This window comes from Martes martes (assembly GCF_963455335.1).
Source record: "Martes martes genome assembly, chromosome: 2".
Taxonomy (NCBI): domain Eukaryota; kingdom Metazoa; phylum Chordata; class Mammalia; order Carnivora; family Mustelidae; genus Martes; species Martes martes.
In genome coordinates this window covers 116690776-116706275 of record NC_137889.1, presented here as the reverse complement: position 1 = coordinate 116706275, position 15500 = coordinate 116690776, and the positions used below count along the sequence as shown (strand labels likewise).

General features: G+C 36.6%; 1 protein-coding gene across 1 annotated transcript in view; it reads right to left on the bottom strand.

Moving 5' to 3' along the window:
• Positions 1–14979, bottom strand: part of LOC308338766 (bifunctional heparan sulfate N-deacetylase/N-sulfotransferase 3) — a gene marked incomplete at its 5' end in the record, with an annotated part of 167949 nt that extends 152970 nt beyond the window's left edge. Inside the window, one exon of the mRNA XM_080797038.1 lies at positions 13957–14979. Within this exon, the coding sequence (XP_080653164.1) occupies positions 13957–14979 (1023 nt within the window). The remainder of the gene's footprint in view (positions 1–13956) is intronic.
• Positions 14980–15500: the final 521 nt, after the last annotated feature.

Here is a 15500-nt window from a genome sequence, read left to right as displayed (position 1 = left end):
GTGATTTCTTGGATATCACATTATAAGCACATTCAGTTACACTTAGAATATATCCCTTACTTTCCTCCCATCAACCCTCCCTTCTTCCCTCCCTACCCCCCTCTCTCTGGTCCTTCTTTCCTCCCTACTCTTCCCCTCCCCACAAATACCACTTCTCTATCTAATTCTTAAACCTCCTGCTCAGGGACCTCTTTGCCTTAGGAGTCTTTCTTCTGACTGATCTGATATTCAGGTTCCTGAAAGATCAAAGAAGCGTGCACCATGCAAAATTATCCATTGTCTTTTTAATTAGCTCGAACTAAGCCATCCATTTGTTGGAATCATTTCCTCAAATCCTCTGCTTTTCTGCTTCTTTTGCCTTCATGTAAAATCTACTCTGTGTCCACAAGATGTTTCACATGTGTACACATTTGCTAAAGTATCGTCACACAGTCTTGCTACATGGTATGGCTAAAAAACAAGTGAAAATAAGAATTCTTCCAGTCATAAATCAGTCTTTCAGTCTTAAAATCAGTCACAAAAACTATTCTAATCCTATTATGATCGCTTCCCATCATATATTTGCTTACATATGTAGAAATATATACTTTAATATAAAATCATTTTCTCTACAGAGAAAGATCATAGGACCCATGTCTTTGTATTTTGCAGTAATATTGAATATACTTTATTTAAATCAGTATTTCCCCAAACACGAATGTTTATCAACTGCATTAGAATCACCTACGTGAGCATATTAAACATAGACATTCCTGGGCCCTCCTCCCTAGATCTACCAAGTCAAAATCTGCTAGTGTAGGACTGGGAAATCAGCATTTTTAAACAAGCATTTAAAAATGATTATTTTGCATCTTCTGTGATTTGGAAACTCATAAAAATAGTTTCATCTTGATAAATGATTAAATACATCTAAGTATCTCTAAGTTGAAGACTGTTTAAGATGAAACTAGTGGCAAATTCTTGGATTGTTACTCTAAAAAAATACTGTATCACCCTGATTTTTATTCATTTACAAATTTCAAGTTGATTCATCACTGATAACTTTAAATACATCTGTGTCTAGGCTCAATCAACAATAAAAATATAAATTGTTGAATATGGAGCTGAGTATGTCACAGATCAAGATACGTTAGTGACTTGAAGGGTTAGCTTAAATTTGATAATGATTTTGCTCCTTAGAGACATTCAGTTAAAATAGAGAACCAGTCTGAAAACTGTTGCTGGCTTGAAAATAAAGATGTGCAGTTAATTATCTTCCCAAGCTCTCCTTGTTCTTTGGGATGTTGCATTGACATTATGTCAATTTCTAAGTGCAGAGCATTGAACACTGGGCCTCTGCCTAGGTTCTGAATTATCCCAAAGGGATGATGAACAGCCTCCTGTCACTGGCATCCATTAGAGACTGATCCCATTTAAGGAAACAGAACTTTTTTGAGTACAATGAACAAGTGGGTCTTCTCTGAGAACGACTACTGAATGCTAATTAGTTCTTATGAAGTTATAACTGACAATGATTTTGGAGATCTGGTACTAGCAAGAAAGTTCCAACAAGAATGAAAAATATGGATTTCCTTTTTCATTGTTCATCGGTCCCTTCATCAGATCAATGACAATGCCCCTGTATCAGATAAGAAATAATAAAGATTGGGAAAGTGTTTTTCCCTTTATTCCCTTTAAATGCTTATGACATTTCTGTAGCAGATTAGCAAACTATGCAAAAAATCTTTTGAATATTAAGCTAAGCTATTTTTGTCAAAGCAAATACATTAGAGTTAAAATTAATTTTCATTATAATACCTTCTTGCTTTTGAAAATATTGCTGGTAATTGTTAAAATGTTACACAAAATTTCTTAAAGGTGTTTTTCAGTATGTCAGAAATCCAAGTCTGTCAGGACATAGCAATGAACTATTTTGATGACAGCAACTCTAAGGCTTGAAAAGCTTATTGTCAAAACCACTCAATTCAATTACTCAAGAGTATCAAGGAAGTTGTCTTTCTAAGAGAGGAACTCAAATACCTTGTCTCTTAGGGTTCCTAAGGAATGGCTGTGTTCTATGTTGTTTTGGTGTAGTAGATTATTTCATTCGAGATAAAGATAGTGAAGAACCACCCCCCTCAACCCCCCTGTTTTTTGATAGATGATTGTTCAGTGCCTCAACCAGCTGGTTTAATTTCTACACACAACGTTTCTTCTTTTTCTCTTTTTCTTTTCTCGGAAAGCTGATCCTACTCAGTATATATAGTTCAGAGGGAAAAAAAAAAAAAAAAAAGAAACAGTGAGTTACGTAAAAATAAGTCTGTAAATCTAAATGGGGAAACAAGAAGCAATGCTGTACAAATCCAAACACCAGAGAATCAAAGGAGGGTAGCAAGAGTGAGAACAGATACACAGATGGAATAGAACTCTGCTGTTTTTGGATTAGGGTAATTAGGGTAGGGGATTCCGAAGAGGGAAAGACTGGTAAAATAAAACAAGGGTACTGAATCTGAGGTGGATACAGAAACACAAGATAAGATAAAATGGAAAGAGGGAAAAAAAAACATAATAAAACCCTTACGTAACTGTGTGCTTAAGTAACTGTGTGGTAGTTGTAATGAAACGGCTTTTACATTTGGTTTTTAATTCACCTAATAATGGATGCACTTCTAGAAAAATGGTATTAGAAACTAGTGAAGTAGTGAATTGATGAAAGTCATAGATCTTATCCTACTGAGTAATCTTTGAAGAGCTAACTTTCTTAAACTACTTAAGTGAAGTTGCTCATGTTAACTTTTAGAGTGTAAGGGATAGAATGCGTTTCAGAGCATGATAATCTAATTGTCCTCAACTAATTACTACTGGTTCAGATAGATATAGATAGATATATATATATAATGAAAGTTTCATTTTCCAGTGAGAACAGTAGTAAAATCTCTTGGGGGAATGAGTAGCTATAAGAATGACTGGCATGATTAGGGGCACCTGGGTGGCTCAGGCAGTTAAATGTCTGACTTTGGTTCTAGTCATGATCTCTGGGTCCTGGGATTGATCCCACCGTCCAGCCTCCTGCTCAGCAGAGAGTCTGCTTTTTCCTCTCCCTCTACCCCTCCCCAGGCTTGTTTTTTTTTTTTTCCTCTCTCTTTCTCAAATAAATAAAATTAAAAAAAAATTACTGGCAAGATTACATAAAGAGCATAGCTTGTGGTAGGCAGAAAAAAAGCCTATTCTCCCCCCTCACCCCCACCCGCCCCCAAGATGTTCAAGTCCTAATTCCTGGAACCTGTGAATATGTTACTTATGGTAAGTAGGATTTTGCAGATGTGATTAAGTTAAGGATCTTGAGTCGGGGATTATCCTGGTGGGCCAATCTAATCACAGACGTCCTTAGAAGTGGAAAACCTTCCCAGTTTTAGCCAGAGGGGGACAGGGCTATGAAAGAAAGGCAGAGAGATGCACAGCACTGCTTACTTTAAATATGAAGAGAGAGAACATTAGCCAAGGAATGTGGGTGGACAGTAGAAGATGGACAAGATGGGGCAATGGGTTCTTTCCTAGAGCTTCCAAAAGGGGCACCACCCCACCAACACTTTATACTTAGCCGAGTGAAAGTGACATGTTAGACCTCTGGCCTCCAAAACAGTAAAATAATAAATTTGGGTTGTTTTATGCCGCTAAGTTGGTGGTACTTTGTTACAGCAGCAATAGAAAATAAATATATAGCTATTTTAGTAATTGGTGCAATTAATAATTATAACTACTAATTATAATCATTGAATTATTAATATGAAAATGAAAAACCACTTACTCTTTTAAGGTAAAACTCTAGTATGCACCAAATGAGTCAATTTTAATACTTTTAAAATTTTAGTCCACTTAGAAGCTTAATAAAACAAGTTAACTATTTCCTTTGTCTATAAGCAGTCCATAAATTATGTCAAGTGTATCTCATAATTTATTTTATATCAACATTATGATTTTAAGATATATTTTGTATCTCAGGCTACAGTTTCATTATGCATAAATGGCCTATAAAAGTTAAGAAAAAAAAGTCCTTTAGCTATTAATTCATGCTTCCCAGAGACTAAGAGACAATATATCAGAACTTCTTGCATTTTTATACACTTTAAAAAATGTTAAAAATGCCTGTATAAAGCACATTAAAACATTATAGGGACAGTAAAATCTGAGCACATACAGAAAGAAAAAAAGTTAAAATATCTAAATCCTGGGCAATTTCTATTCTTTAATTAATCTAGTACCAAAAGTGTCTGTCATATGCCAGTTTAATTCACTACAAACTGCTAAGCTGATTAACCAGAATTGTAGGCAAAATCTCTATGTTAACTCAAATCTTAAAGTAAAATCTAGCTTGTCCATATCATTGCAGTTATAAAGTCCAAGGCACTCTAAGGGTGTTTTGTTTCACATTTATAATTAAATCCACAGCAAAGCTTCAGATATGACCCATTAAGCTATAATAGACTCTGTCTTGGATGCAATCTGCTATAAAGTAGAATTTGCTAGGGAGGATTTGATATGGACACCACAGTACTGTGTTAGGATATAACTGGGAAGCAGCATGAGGTGGAAAAGTCTGCTTTGGCAGCCAGGTAGGCCTGCATTTTGTATTCCGTGATGGGCACTTCCTAGTTGTAAGATCTTAGGCAAGTCAGTCTTAGTATATGAATCTCAGTTTCTTTACTTAAAGTGATGGTACTTATAGTCATTGTTTTATAGGATTTTTGTGAGAGTGAAGTGACAATGAATGTGAAATACTTAAAACAATATATAAACTCATTAAGTATTAACCTGTTTAGGGAGCAGTTAAATACCCCCAAACATATCATTATAAAATAACCACATCTTCTATAGGCTTGACATTATAAGTCATTATCACAGAAATACAAACGAAGATCCCTTTATATTTTGAATTACTTCTTAGAATTATGGAATATTAAAAAAATAAAAACTAACTCAACTCTCAGTTCACAAAAGGACATACCCAGTAATCAGCAAACTGCAAGATTTTCTCCTTTTTTACTTCTTTTATTAAAAAAAATGTGTTTCATTATTCATCAATGTACCCCTTGAAATCCCTATCACAGCACTTTGACAGAATAGATGTTAATATATTTTCAAAACTGAATGGACTATCTCTAGAATCTAAGTCTTAACTCAAGAGTTTTGGTCTTCTAATCTGCTGCTAGTCTAGCATGTGGAGGTTGCCATGACCTGCTTGAGCTCTAGAACCATCTATAATGGCTCTGCTCTTTGTCATGCTTAGAAAGGAGATTCACTGTATCAGGACTTTAACAATGTAACTAGTCCCCAAATATTTTGTTTCTACATTCATATAGTGTTCCTCACACGTTTGTCTCCTTTAAATGATTTAGAACTCATTGTTTTAGAATGTCATTGTGTGACAAATAACTCCTTAATAGTAATAGAAATACATTCTATCTCACAATTTAACAAATTTAATAAAATGTATTAAGTGTAAGTTGATAATGGATATGAAATAGTTTTTTTCCCTTTGCCTAAACTATTATCTTATTTCCCCATGATAAATTATTGCCAAAAACTATTTCCAGAAAATTATTTCCTTAAAATAACTATTTGTATAATTGCTAACACACTATGACTATTTGAATTTGATAAGAATATTGAGAGTGATGCATATTCCTGTATATTATAAATCACATTATATCAAATTTAGAAATATGTATTACATCAAACTGAAAGAGAAACATTTCATATACATACATAAGTACAGTCCCAAACTGCCTAACTTTTTGACAGTTCTAAGATAATTAGAGACCAGTGGATTCTCTCTCTCTCTTTTTTAAAGATTTTATTTATTTATTTGACAGAGAGTACAAGCAGGGGGAGTGGCAGGTAGAGGGAGAGGAAGCAGCAGACTCCCCAGGGAGGTTGAGCAGGAAGCCCGATATGGGGCTCTATCCCAGGACACTGAGATCATGACCTGAGCTGAAAGCAGACGCTTAGTTGACTAAGCCACCCAGGCGCCCCAGAGACCAGTGGATTCTGACATATTCCACTCCTACAAGCATTAAGGTAACTTCTAGGGAATCCCTAATATTCCTAATGTGGGCTACATTGGTTATAGATGAGGGAACTGTTAACTAAGTGTTGTAAACTCAACAAAACTTTCTTTCAAAGATGAGGCTGAATAAAGGCATTTATATTCCATTAAAAAAACCTGGGAGAGTTTACCATGAAGAGACTCTCATTAAAAGAACTTCTAAAGGATGTGCTTCAGGACAAACGAGATTCACTCATTCAACAAATATATACTGAGCCAGGCACACTTCTAGGTGCTGGGGATCTGTCAGTGAACAGAATAGATGAGAAAATCTTGCCTTTATGGAGCTGACATTTTAGTAGCCAAAGTTACAAAGCAAACTAAATAAGTAAATATATACGGTATGTCCAGTATGCTGTTAAACCTTTACCAGCTGGCTCTTTGTGAGGGAAAAAAAAAAATGCCTGCATCTGTGCATTTGCCAGTTTCTGCGGTGTAAATGCTACCTCCACAACGAATTTCAAACTGCTGGCTATGTCCTGAGGGAAGAGACGAACCCAACTGTCCCGCTGAGCCTGTGTGAGCTGATTTGAGCACAGCCCTGAGGATCCCAAGTGCTAGGGGAAAAAATGAGCAGGAAAAGATGGGGAGATTTAGCAATTGCAATCTAAAAGAGAATGGCCAGAGGAATCTTCACCCAGAAGGTACTATTTGAGTAAGGAACAGAAGGAAGTGAGAAAGAGAGCCATGCGTGCAATTTTGGAGAAAACCATTTAAGGCAGAAAGAACCGCAAGTACAAAACCCTGCAGCAGGAGCTGGGAACCGCAAGGAAGCCGGGAGAGGCTACCGTAGAGTGAGAAGTTCAGGTGATTAAAGGCAGGGTATACAAGACTGCAAGAATTTAGGCTTAGCACGAGATTGGAAGTCACGGGAGTGTTCTGAGCTGAGGAAGGACAGCATCTAAATTATATGTTAGTGGCCTCAGTCTGGCTTCTCTGCTGAAAAGGAGTAAGCCAGGATAACAAAGCGTTGATGGTAGCAAAAATAATAATGTCTAAGATCTGGGATTCAACAACAACAACAACAACGAGTTAACATCCAAAACAAGAACAGCTCATCAGCCAAAGGAGAGTGGGCATGACTGGGAGATAAAGTAACTGCATACTTTTTGACTGAGGTGTGAAGACATTGATTATTAGCTCTTGTTTAGCACATATGTTTAAATTTCTGGAGAAACTCCTAGAAGAAAAGAAATAAAATGTATACATTTCAAACCAGGAATGGGTAGAAAAAAGAAGGAAACTGACAATAAAGGCAATAAAAAACAGAGCAAAAAAGAAGAAACTGAACAAGTGGGACAAATATAAGGCACAAAATAAGACAGCTGAAATCAATCCATACACACTAATAATCACATCAACTGTCTGTACATTGATCTTGTTAACTAAAAGACAAATATTGGCAAAGTAGATAAAAAGAAAATTAATTGACAAGTTTTTTTTTAAACTAATTTATAATGTCAAGACATGCAGAGAAGACGGAACAAATATAAAAATGAGGTAATGTGCAATTTTTAAATAGTAACCTGCCAGAAGCTGGTTGGCTATGTTAGCGTAAGGTAATGGTAAAATTTTCAATTAATATATAAATATATATGTAAATATAAATGTGTATATATGTATATATATCCTTAAATAACATAGCTTTAAAATATAGAGAGTGATAATTGACAGAAAAGCAAGGAAATATTTACAACCCACTAATAGAGTTAAAGAATTAAACACACCTCCTTAGAAAACATCAATTAGTACACCCCGTTCTTCCCCCTGCCTCCACAAAAAGATAAAAACAGTAAGAATATAGAAAATTTGAACAACATAGTTAACAAAATTGAGCTAACTGGAGAATATTTGTTTTTATCAAGTACACAAGCAATAGTATATCCAGTCATAAAGTGATCCTAGCAAATTTAAAGTATCTGTTTCAAGCAGATACATGCTTCCAGAGCAAACTGCAGTTAAAATGAGTATCAGCAAATAAAGACGAGAAACAGCAGAGAAAATGGAAAAGAATTAGAGAACTATGAGGGAGAGAGAGAGGGAGTGTGTGTGTGTGTGTGTGTGTGTGTGTGTGTGTGCAGGGGGAAAAGAATTGGTGCTGTGTAGGTTTTGACATCCATTCGGGGCACTATTAATAGTGAACTATCTGGAGAAATTTTTGTTTCCTTTCTATTTTTACTTATGACAGAATAATTGATTGCGGTTGCCTTCCCTGCCCCTCCCCCACACAGACATTTGGTTTGTTAAGTTCTTTTTCAATGGTTTTATGAAGCCTCTGGCTTTACTTTAGCTGGGGTAGTGGATCTTCTGATGAGAGAGTGAAGTCAGGCAGATCACCTTTACACTCCAATTATGGTCTCCAAGTGTCGGCCCCTAGTGAGACTGAGAAATCAGCCAAGTCTGTCTTCTGAGCCTGATACCGCTTATTTCTCAGACCTTTATGGCTTTCCCTACTTCTATTTTCAGTTCTTTCTTTTCCCTAGGTACTCTGGGATCTTTAGTTAGTGAGGAAAATAATGGTAAAGTCACTGATGACATTGTATCAAGATTTAAGAACTGCCCTCTCCTAAGGCCACTTTTAAAATGTACATATCTTTAAGGGACAATCTACAACAGTCAAGGAACAGTGACAGGTCAGAAACTAGTGGGAAAGACTGGGGATGGTGTGGAGATGGAAGGCGTTGCTGAGTTGCTAACCTCCAATCACACCGTGGGCACCTAGTGTGCTAATAATGTATGGCTGCACTGGTTCCTCATTTTCTCATGGATGTTAGGAAGTTTGGCAAGAAGACAATGTGTGCCAATCTTAGGAGGAGGAGGGAGAAACACGGGAGGAAGAGAGTGATATATAGCTCTTTTATTTGTTGACAGTATAACCACACATAGTTCCATAAAACTTTGAAAGACCCCCTTCCCTCTTCCACTTCCCAACTGTCTTAGGGGTGAAATGGTATAGGGAACGGTCTAAGTCTACAGATATAATGGATCTTAGCCCTAGAGTGAATTCATTCTTCTAAGGGAGAATGTGAATTGTTAGTACTCATTTGGTCCTGCTGTGCTTTCACTGATAGCTTTAAAATACTGTAATGGTAGAAACATCTATTCATAAACCACTTTCCCTCTCCAAAACCCTCTCCATACACTTAGTCTCAGGAAGTCTGAGGACAGGTCCTAGAACGCTAGGAACTTGAAAATCACAAAACTAGTCCGCAGTGAATTTGGGATAAGTCTTGTCCACACAGTTCAATAAAACACACCCACACCCCTTTTTCTGACTTCAATAGGACTGAAATGAGCATCGACACTTTTGGAGAACATATTAATTGTCTGAACTATATGTTCTTTGGTTCTCTAAGGGCTACGGCTGATAGTTTATAAATTCTGCAACTAAAAAGGACACCTTAGGTCTGTATTTTTTTTCTTCCTCATGAAGGGTCATATATTTCGTGCCATGTCAGCTTCTTACACTCTTTAAAAAGTGCTCGTGTTATTCAACAGCTATTTGCGTTGCTAATTCTAATTTTCTAGTTAAGTAAGAAAACACTTTTTTTTTGTTCCACATAAAGAAAAAAAATAACACTTTTGCAGTGATTAGTATAATAATTAAAATTTTTGTGCTACACACCATCCTAGTTTTGCAAGAAACATTGTATGTTGCCTTCAATTGTCTCACAATCTTTTCAATTTTCCTAATACTTTAAATAGGGAAAATGTAATATTCTTCATAAGGGGTAATAAATAAAAGAACTTGATTAAAAATATTTTTATTAAGGGGTGCCTGGGTGGCTCAGTGGGTTAAGCCTCTGCCTTTGGCTCATGTCATGATCTCAGGGTCCTGGAATCGAGCCCCGCATCAGGCTCTCTGCTCAGTAGGGAGCCTGCTTTCCTCTCTCTCTCTGTGCCTGCCTCTCTGCCTACTTGTGATCTCTGTCAAGTAAATAAATAAAATCTTAAAAAAATATTTCTATTAATTAGGTACTTTAAATTACCACATGCACAACCTTTTCTTGGATCACACATGCTCTTTAATCTCCCTTCCAGGGAAAAAAGATAAGGTAAGTTTCCTAACTAGGTTAATTAATCCTGGTTAGTTAGGAAGACTTATTGCTCCAGTTTGCCTGGGACTGAGTTTTAGCACTGAATGCTCTCAGACCAGGGAAACCAAGGTGGTTGGTCACCCTAACTCCTGTTCGTCCTCCAGCTAATTTCTCTTCTGTCCTTCACATCAAAATTTCTCCACTGAATATCCTACACTCTTCTTCTCCATGTCTTAACTCTCTCATTTACTCCTGAACTTATTGCAACTGTGCCTCTGCCTTGAGGCATGCCTCTGGCTCCATTCCCCTGGAGCTTGCAAGCGGCTCCAATGACCTTCATCTTTTAGGAAAGGAGACTTGTATTTCTTACCTCAGTGGCCCCTGCTGCTGGATTTTATACTGCAGTTCATACCCTCCCTGACATTCTTTATTCCCAAGGCATATACAGTAAGTAGTCCCCCTTATTCACAGGGGAAATGTTTCAAAGCCAACAGTGGATGCCTGAGCTTGCAGATCATACCAAACCCTACATATATTTTTTCATATACATACATCCCTATGGTGAAATTTAACTGATAAATTAGGCACAGGAAAAGGTTAACAACATTAATAAAATAGAATAATTATAATGATATATTGTAATAAAAGTTATATGCATGTGGTCTCTCTCTCCAACATCATATTGTACTGTACTCACCCTTGTGAAGACATGAGATGACAAAATGCCTAATGAGGAGATGAAGTGAGGTGAACGACGGAGGCATTGTGACAGAGTGTTAGGCTACTATTGACCTTGTGACCATTTGTCAGGAGGATCATCTGCTTCCTGACCATGGCTGACTGCTGGTATCTGAAACTATGGAAAACAAAACCACAGATAAGGGGGCACTACTGTATAAGAGCACAGCTTCTTAGTCCCTGACACTGTTCTCTTTGACTCTTAGTAATGAGATCATCTCTCTCCAGTTGTCTTCTGAAAGATGATTTTCCTCAAGATTCTATACTATACTCCGTCTTTCCCCCTTATCTTCTATAAGTCCTTTCCCTGGCTGATCTCACATACTTTCCTGCTTTGAGCCATTCCCTCCATTGAATAGTAACTTTAGAACCTATGCTTGCCATCCAGACTTTTCTTGAGAGCCAACTACCTGTTAAAACATCTGTACCTGTATGTCTCAGATGCACTTCAACAATTGAACATTTTTAATATGGCCTCTAATTACCTTCACTATGATCTTCCTGTTCTCTGGTTTTTTGTTTGTTTGTTTTGTTTTTGAAGATTTATTTATTTATTTGAGAGAGAGCACAAGTGGAAGGGGCAGAGGGAGAAGGAGAGAGATTCTCAAGCAGACTCCACACTGAGCACGGGCGCCTGACATGGGGCTTGAACGGAGACGTCACCAAGAGTTGTACATTTAACCAACTGGGCCACCCAAGCGACCCTCTCTCCTCTTTCTTTGTTGTTGGAATAATCAACCATTACTTACGTAGCCAACCATCTTAATGTTATCCTTGAGTGTATTCTCCTTCATCTTCACTGACCCAATAAGTTGTTCGATTTTACCTCCTAAAGAGTTCTTAAACTGGTCCTTCCTTCTCCATTCTTTATCATTTCCTAGTTTCAAGAAATTTCCTTTTGTCTGAAATATCATTGCTGTAGCCTCCCAAATCATCTTACTGCTCTAGCCTTGCCTTCAAAATCTGTCCTGCTTTATGGGGCTTAATAGTTTCAGGTACACAGCACGTAGTACAGTGTTTCCCAAGGCAGTACTTAAGTAAAAGGAAGGAAAGAGAGAGAGAGAGAGAGAGAGGGAGGGAGGGAGGGAGGGAGAGAAAGAGAGAGAGAAACGAAGGAAGGAAGGAAGGAGGGGAGGAAGGGAGAAAGTAGAAGGTGGGGGGAAAGAAGAGGTAAAGAAAATGTTTATACTCTCAGGGTAACTGCATACAGTGAATTAGTGTTTTGAGACACAATTACAGATATAATGTAGAAGTAGTTTAAAAGCCCAAATAATTCAAAATATACTTTCTTTTAAGCCTTTGGATTGGTTAGAAAATATATTCCCATCTAAATGAGCAATTCATTAAATTTTTTATACATGTTTAATTCCTGTTAAATATATTCAATTGTAATGTGGTTTTTAAAAATATTTTATTTATTTATTTGACACAGAGAGATCACAAGTAGGCAGAGAGGCAGGCAGAGACAGAGAGGAAGGGAAGCAGGCTCCCTGCTGAGCAGAGAGCCTGATGCGGGGCTCAATCCCAGAACCCTGGGATCATGGCCTGAGCTGAAGGCAGAGGCCTTAACCCACTGAGCCAACCAGGCGCCCCTGTAATGTGTTTTTTTATACCCCTTAAAAATGGTTTAATCTTAAGAGCACTGAAGGCATTTTATATTTTATATAATTTTAGAGGATATAGTAGGGTTTACATATAAAACTTAGGCTTATCTAGCACATTTTTAAATGGCATCACAACATATTTTCTCAGTTTTAAAGAATTATAGTTCAGAAATCAAACCTTAAAAACATGTTTTATCATAATATTTTGAAATGAAAAAATTGGAAGAGAAATATATACTTTTTGTAATTTTCAAGTACATAATGTTTAAGCTACCAACTTGATTTTAATTTAGCTACAATTTTCAAGTATATTTCATAAGACTTAATGAAAACTTAAGCACAAATTCTAGGTTAATTAATTTTTATTGAGCTAAGAGTCTAAAATACTGTCAAAAAATTTTTTTTTCTTCCAGTTTTCACACTCTCTTATGGTAACATTTAATGGTCCTTCTGGTATTCTTAGCTCATTAACTAGTGTGATTAACATTACTGTTATTTGCCAGATGCTTAGTCTTTATAGAAAAGAATGCAATTTTCAAGATTTTTTTCCATCTGATTTAGTCCTTTGTATTTTACCAAAAGATTAAAGCTGTACAAAATAAAAAATATATATCAAAATCTCTCCTTTCACTTCTATGAGAAATCAATCTGTAATATAAGAAAGATAGAATCCTATAGTATTCTGAATGGAAAAGTAAGATAAATGTAGATCATTTTAATTTCTAATTTCATTAATGTTAAACAACCAGTTGTTTATGTAATACAATTCATTCACAACAATCAACTATCTTCAAATAATTGTTTTCTACTTAAGGGCAACAGTTTTATACAGTGAGAAATCTAGTATCATTTAATGCAGCATGATGGGCTTCATATATGTATCAGAAGTGTTCAATGAATTTTGAAACTTAATTTAAATCCTTATGTTTGTGTGTGAATAAGCATGCTTGTATATTCATAACTTTCCATATTTAGCAGTGCTGATTTTAAGAGTTTCAAAAAAATATAAGAGAAAACGAGCTGCACATTTGACTTCCAAAAATATCTGAACTTGCTACTTATGAGATCTTTAATTCTTGAAAATTTGTGGGAGTATCTATTTTCATTAAAACAAATTTACTTTGATTTCATATTTAAATGAACTGAAGTCTTAGATTAGTAATAGTTTTCTAAGGTAGATAATTTCTGGAAAGTTAATTAAACAAGATGATTTCTACTCTGTAGCTGTACATACACATAGAAAAACATTTCAGGATCCTGCCACACTCAAGTCTTTAGCACAGTCTTCATTTTTCTTGATTCAGAGAGATATAGCCCTATATCTCAAATATAGCTTTGGGAAGCCATCTCATCCCAGTTTGCCTGAGACTTTCTGATAAAATGAATACCTCATGTCCTAGGAAATCCCTTAGCCCCAGAAAAACTGGGACCATTGGTAAACCTACTGAAAGACAACCTAAACTTTGAAACTTTGAGTTAAAAAAGGCCTTACCTTAACATCATTGATGTTCATTCTTGTTCCCTCCTTTCCCACAAAAATATCATCAATATCCACAAGAATGTACCTGTCCAAGGACAGTGTCAGCCTCTTTCCTGACAAGAAGGAAACAGCGTCTATGAAGATGAGCTTATGCAACCAAAAGTTCAAGTTGTTGCCAAAAAAAACTCTTTGAATTCCATCATGAAACCCCAAGTCATGTATGACAGTGGCGTAAAAAGCACCTTTAGAGATGGGAGGAGAAAGGTTCTCTGGGGTCTTTACTTTGGCAACTATTACTGGTTGGTAGGCTGAGTGATTAATCTGGAAAACTGTCCAGTCTGTTCCAGGTAAAGAACCTTTTTCCAGCTTGGAAGATTTGGTCACATGAAGCAATGGAGAATGAGGGTTAATACAACAATCTTTTACTGCAAGGTTTCCATATATGGAGAAAGGGAAACCTTTCAACTGAAAGCTCTGTAGACTTTTCTCGCTAGTTTTGTGGAATCCAATGATACCCACACCATATTCCACACAGTATTTATCTAAAAGGCTTCGGTTCCAAGAGTCCATATTTATATACTTTAATATATTCTCATAAATAATGAGAATATATTTGCCTTTAGTTTTTTCTATAAGTGCTGGGAGATCCCCCTTTCCAGGAGCAATTTCAATGTGATACTGAAATCTACTGGATTCTAGAATCATAATTATGTCTTGACCAAGTGATGAGTATTGGCTCTCCACAAACACCAGGACTGTGGGGTCTGTCCTCGAGGCATCAGAAAGCTTCATTGTCTTGACTTCCATAAGCCTGTATGGTAGGTGCTGGAAATCCCCACAGTCCACTTCGGACATCATCTCAGAGGGTTCATTTTCCTGTTTGTAGCCACTGTACAGGTAGTACGCAGATATAATAATGCTCACCATACAAAATGTGGTGAGCAGAATAACCGTCCTTTGAAAGTGTCTGTGAAGCTTCATGATAAAACTCATGTTGCATATACTTCCCTCAGACTGTTCCAATAGAAGCACCATAAAAGAAAAAAAAAAAAAAAGAAAAAGAAGAAAAAGAAGGAAAGAAAAGATAGTATTCGGCTACTTTTCCAGTCTCAGTCGATAGTTTATGTCACCATCGCAGCACATTTGTGTCACTTGATCAGCACTCACAGAAAATATAGCCTGAAAAGTAGAATAAAATAGAACAGAATATCAAACATTCATTCTGTGGCATTAAAATGAGCCAGTTTTTTCCTGCCTATTGGCATGAGTGACAACCTGTTAGGCAGATGAATGGGTGTACGGTCTGTAAGAAAGCCTCTTTTTCCTCCTGCCAGGTCTGGATGAGGACATGGGAGGGAAAGAAATGGGAAAGGGGCTCCATATAACAGAGGCTCTCTATCCTTCATATAGAAAATACACTGGACTAACCAGAAATTTCCTTTTATTCACTGAGCTTTGCATCAAATTTTGTAGATAACACATACCTAAAACCACAGAGAGGTCACCTGAGCCGTGCACAGCCCTATCATGTAATGCATACACGATGCACATGTACT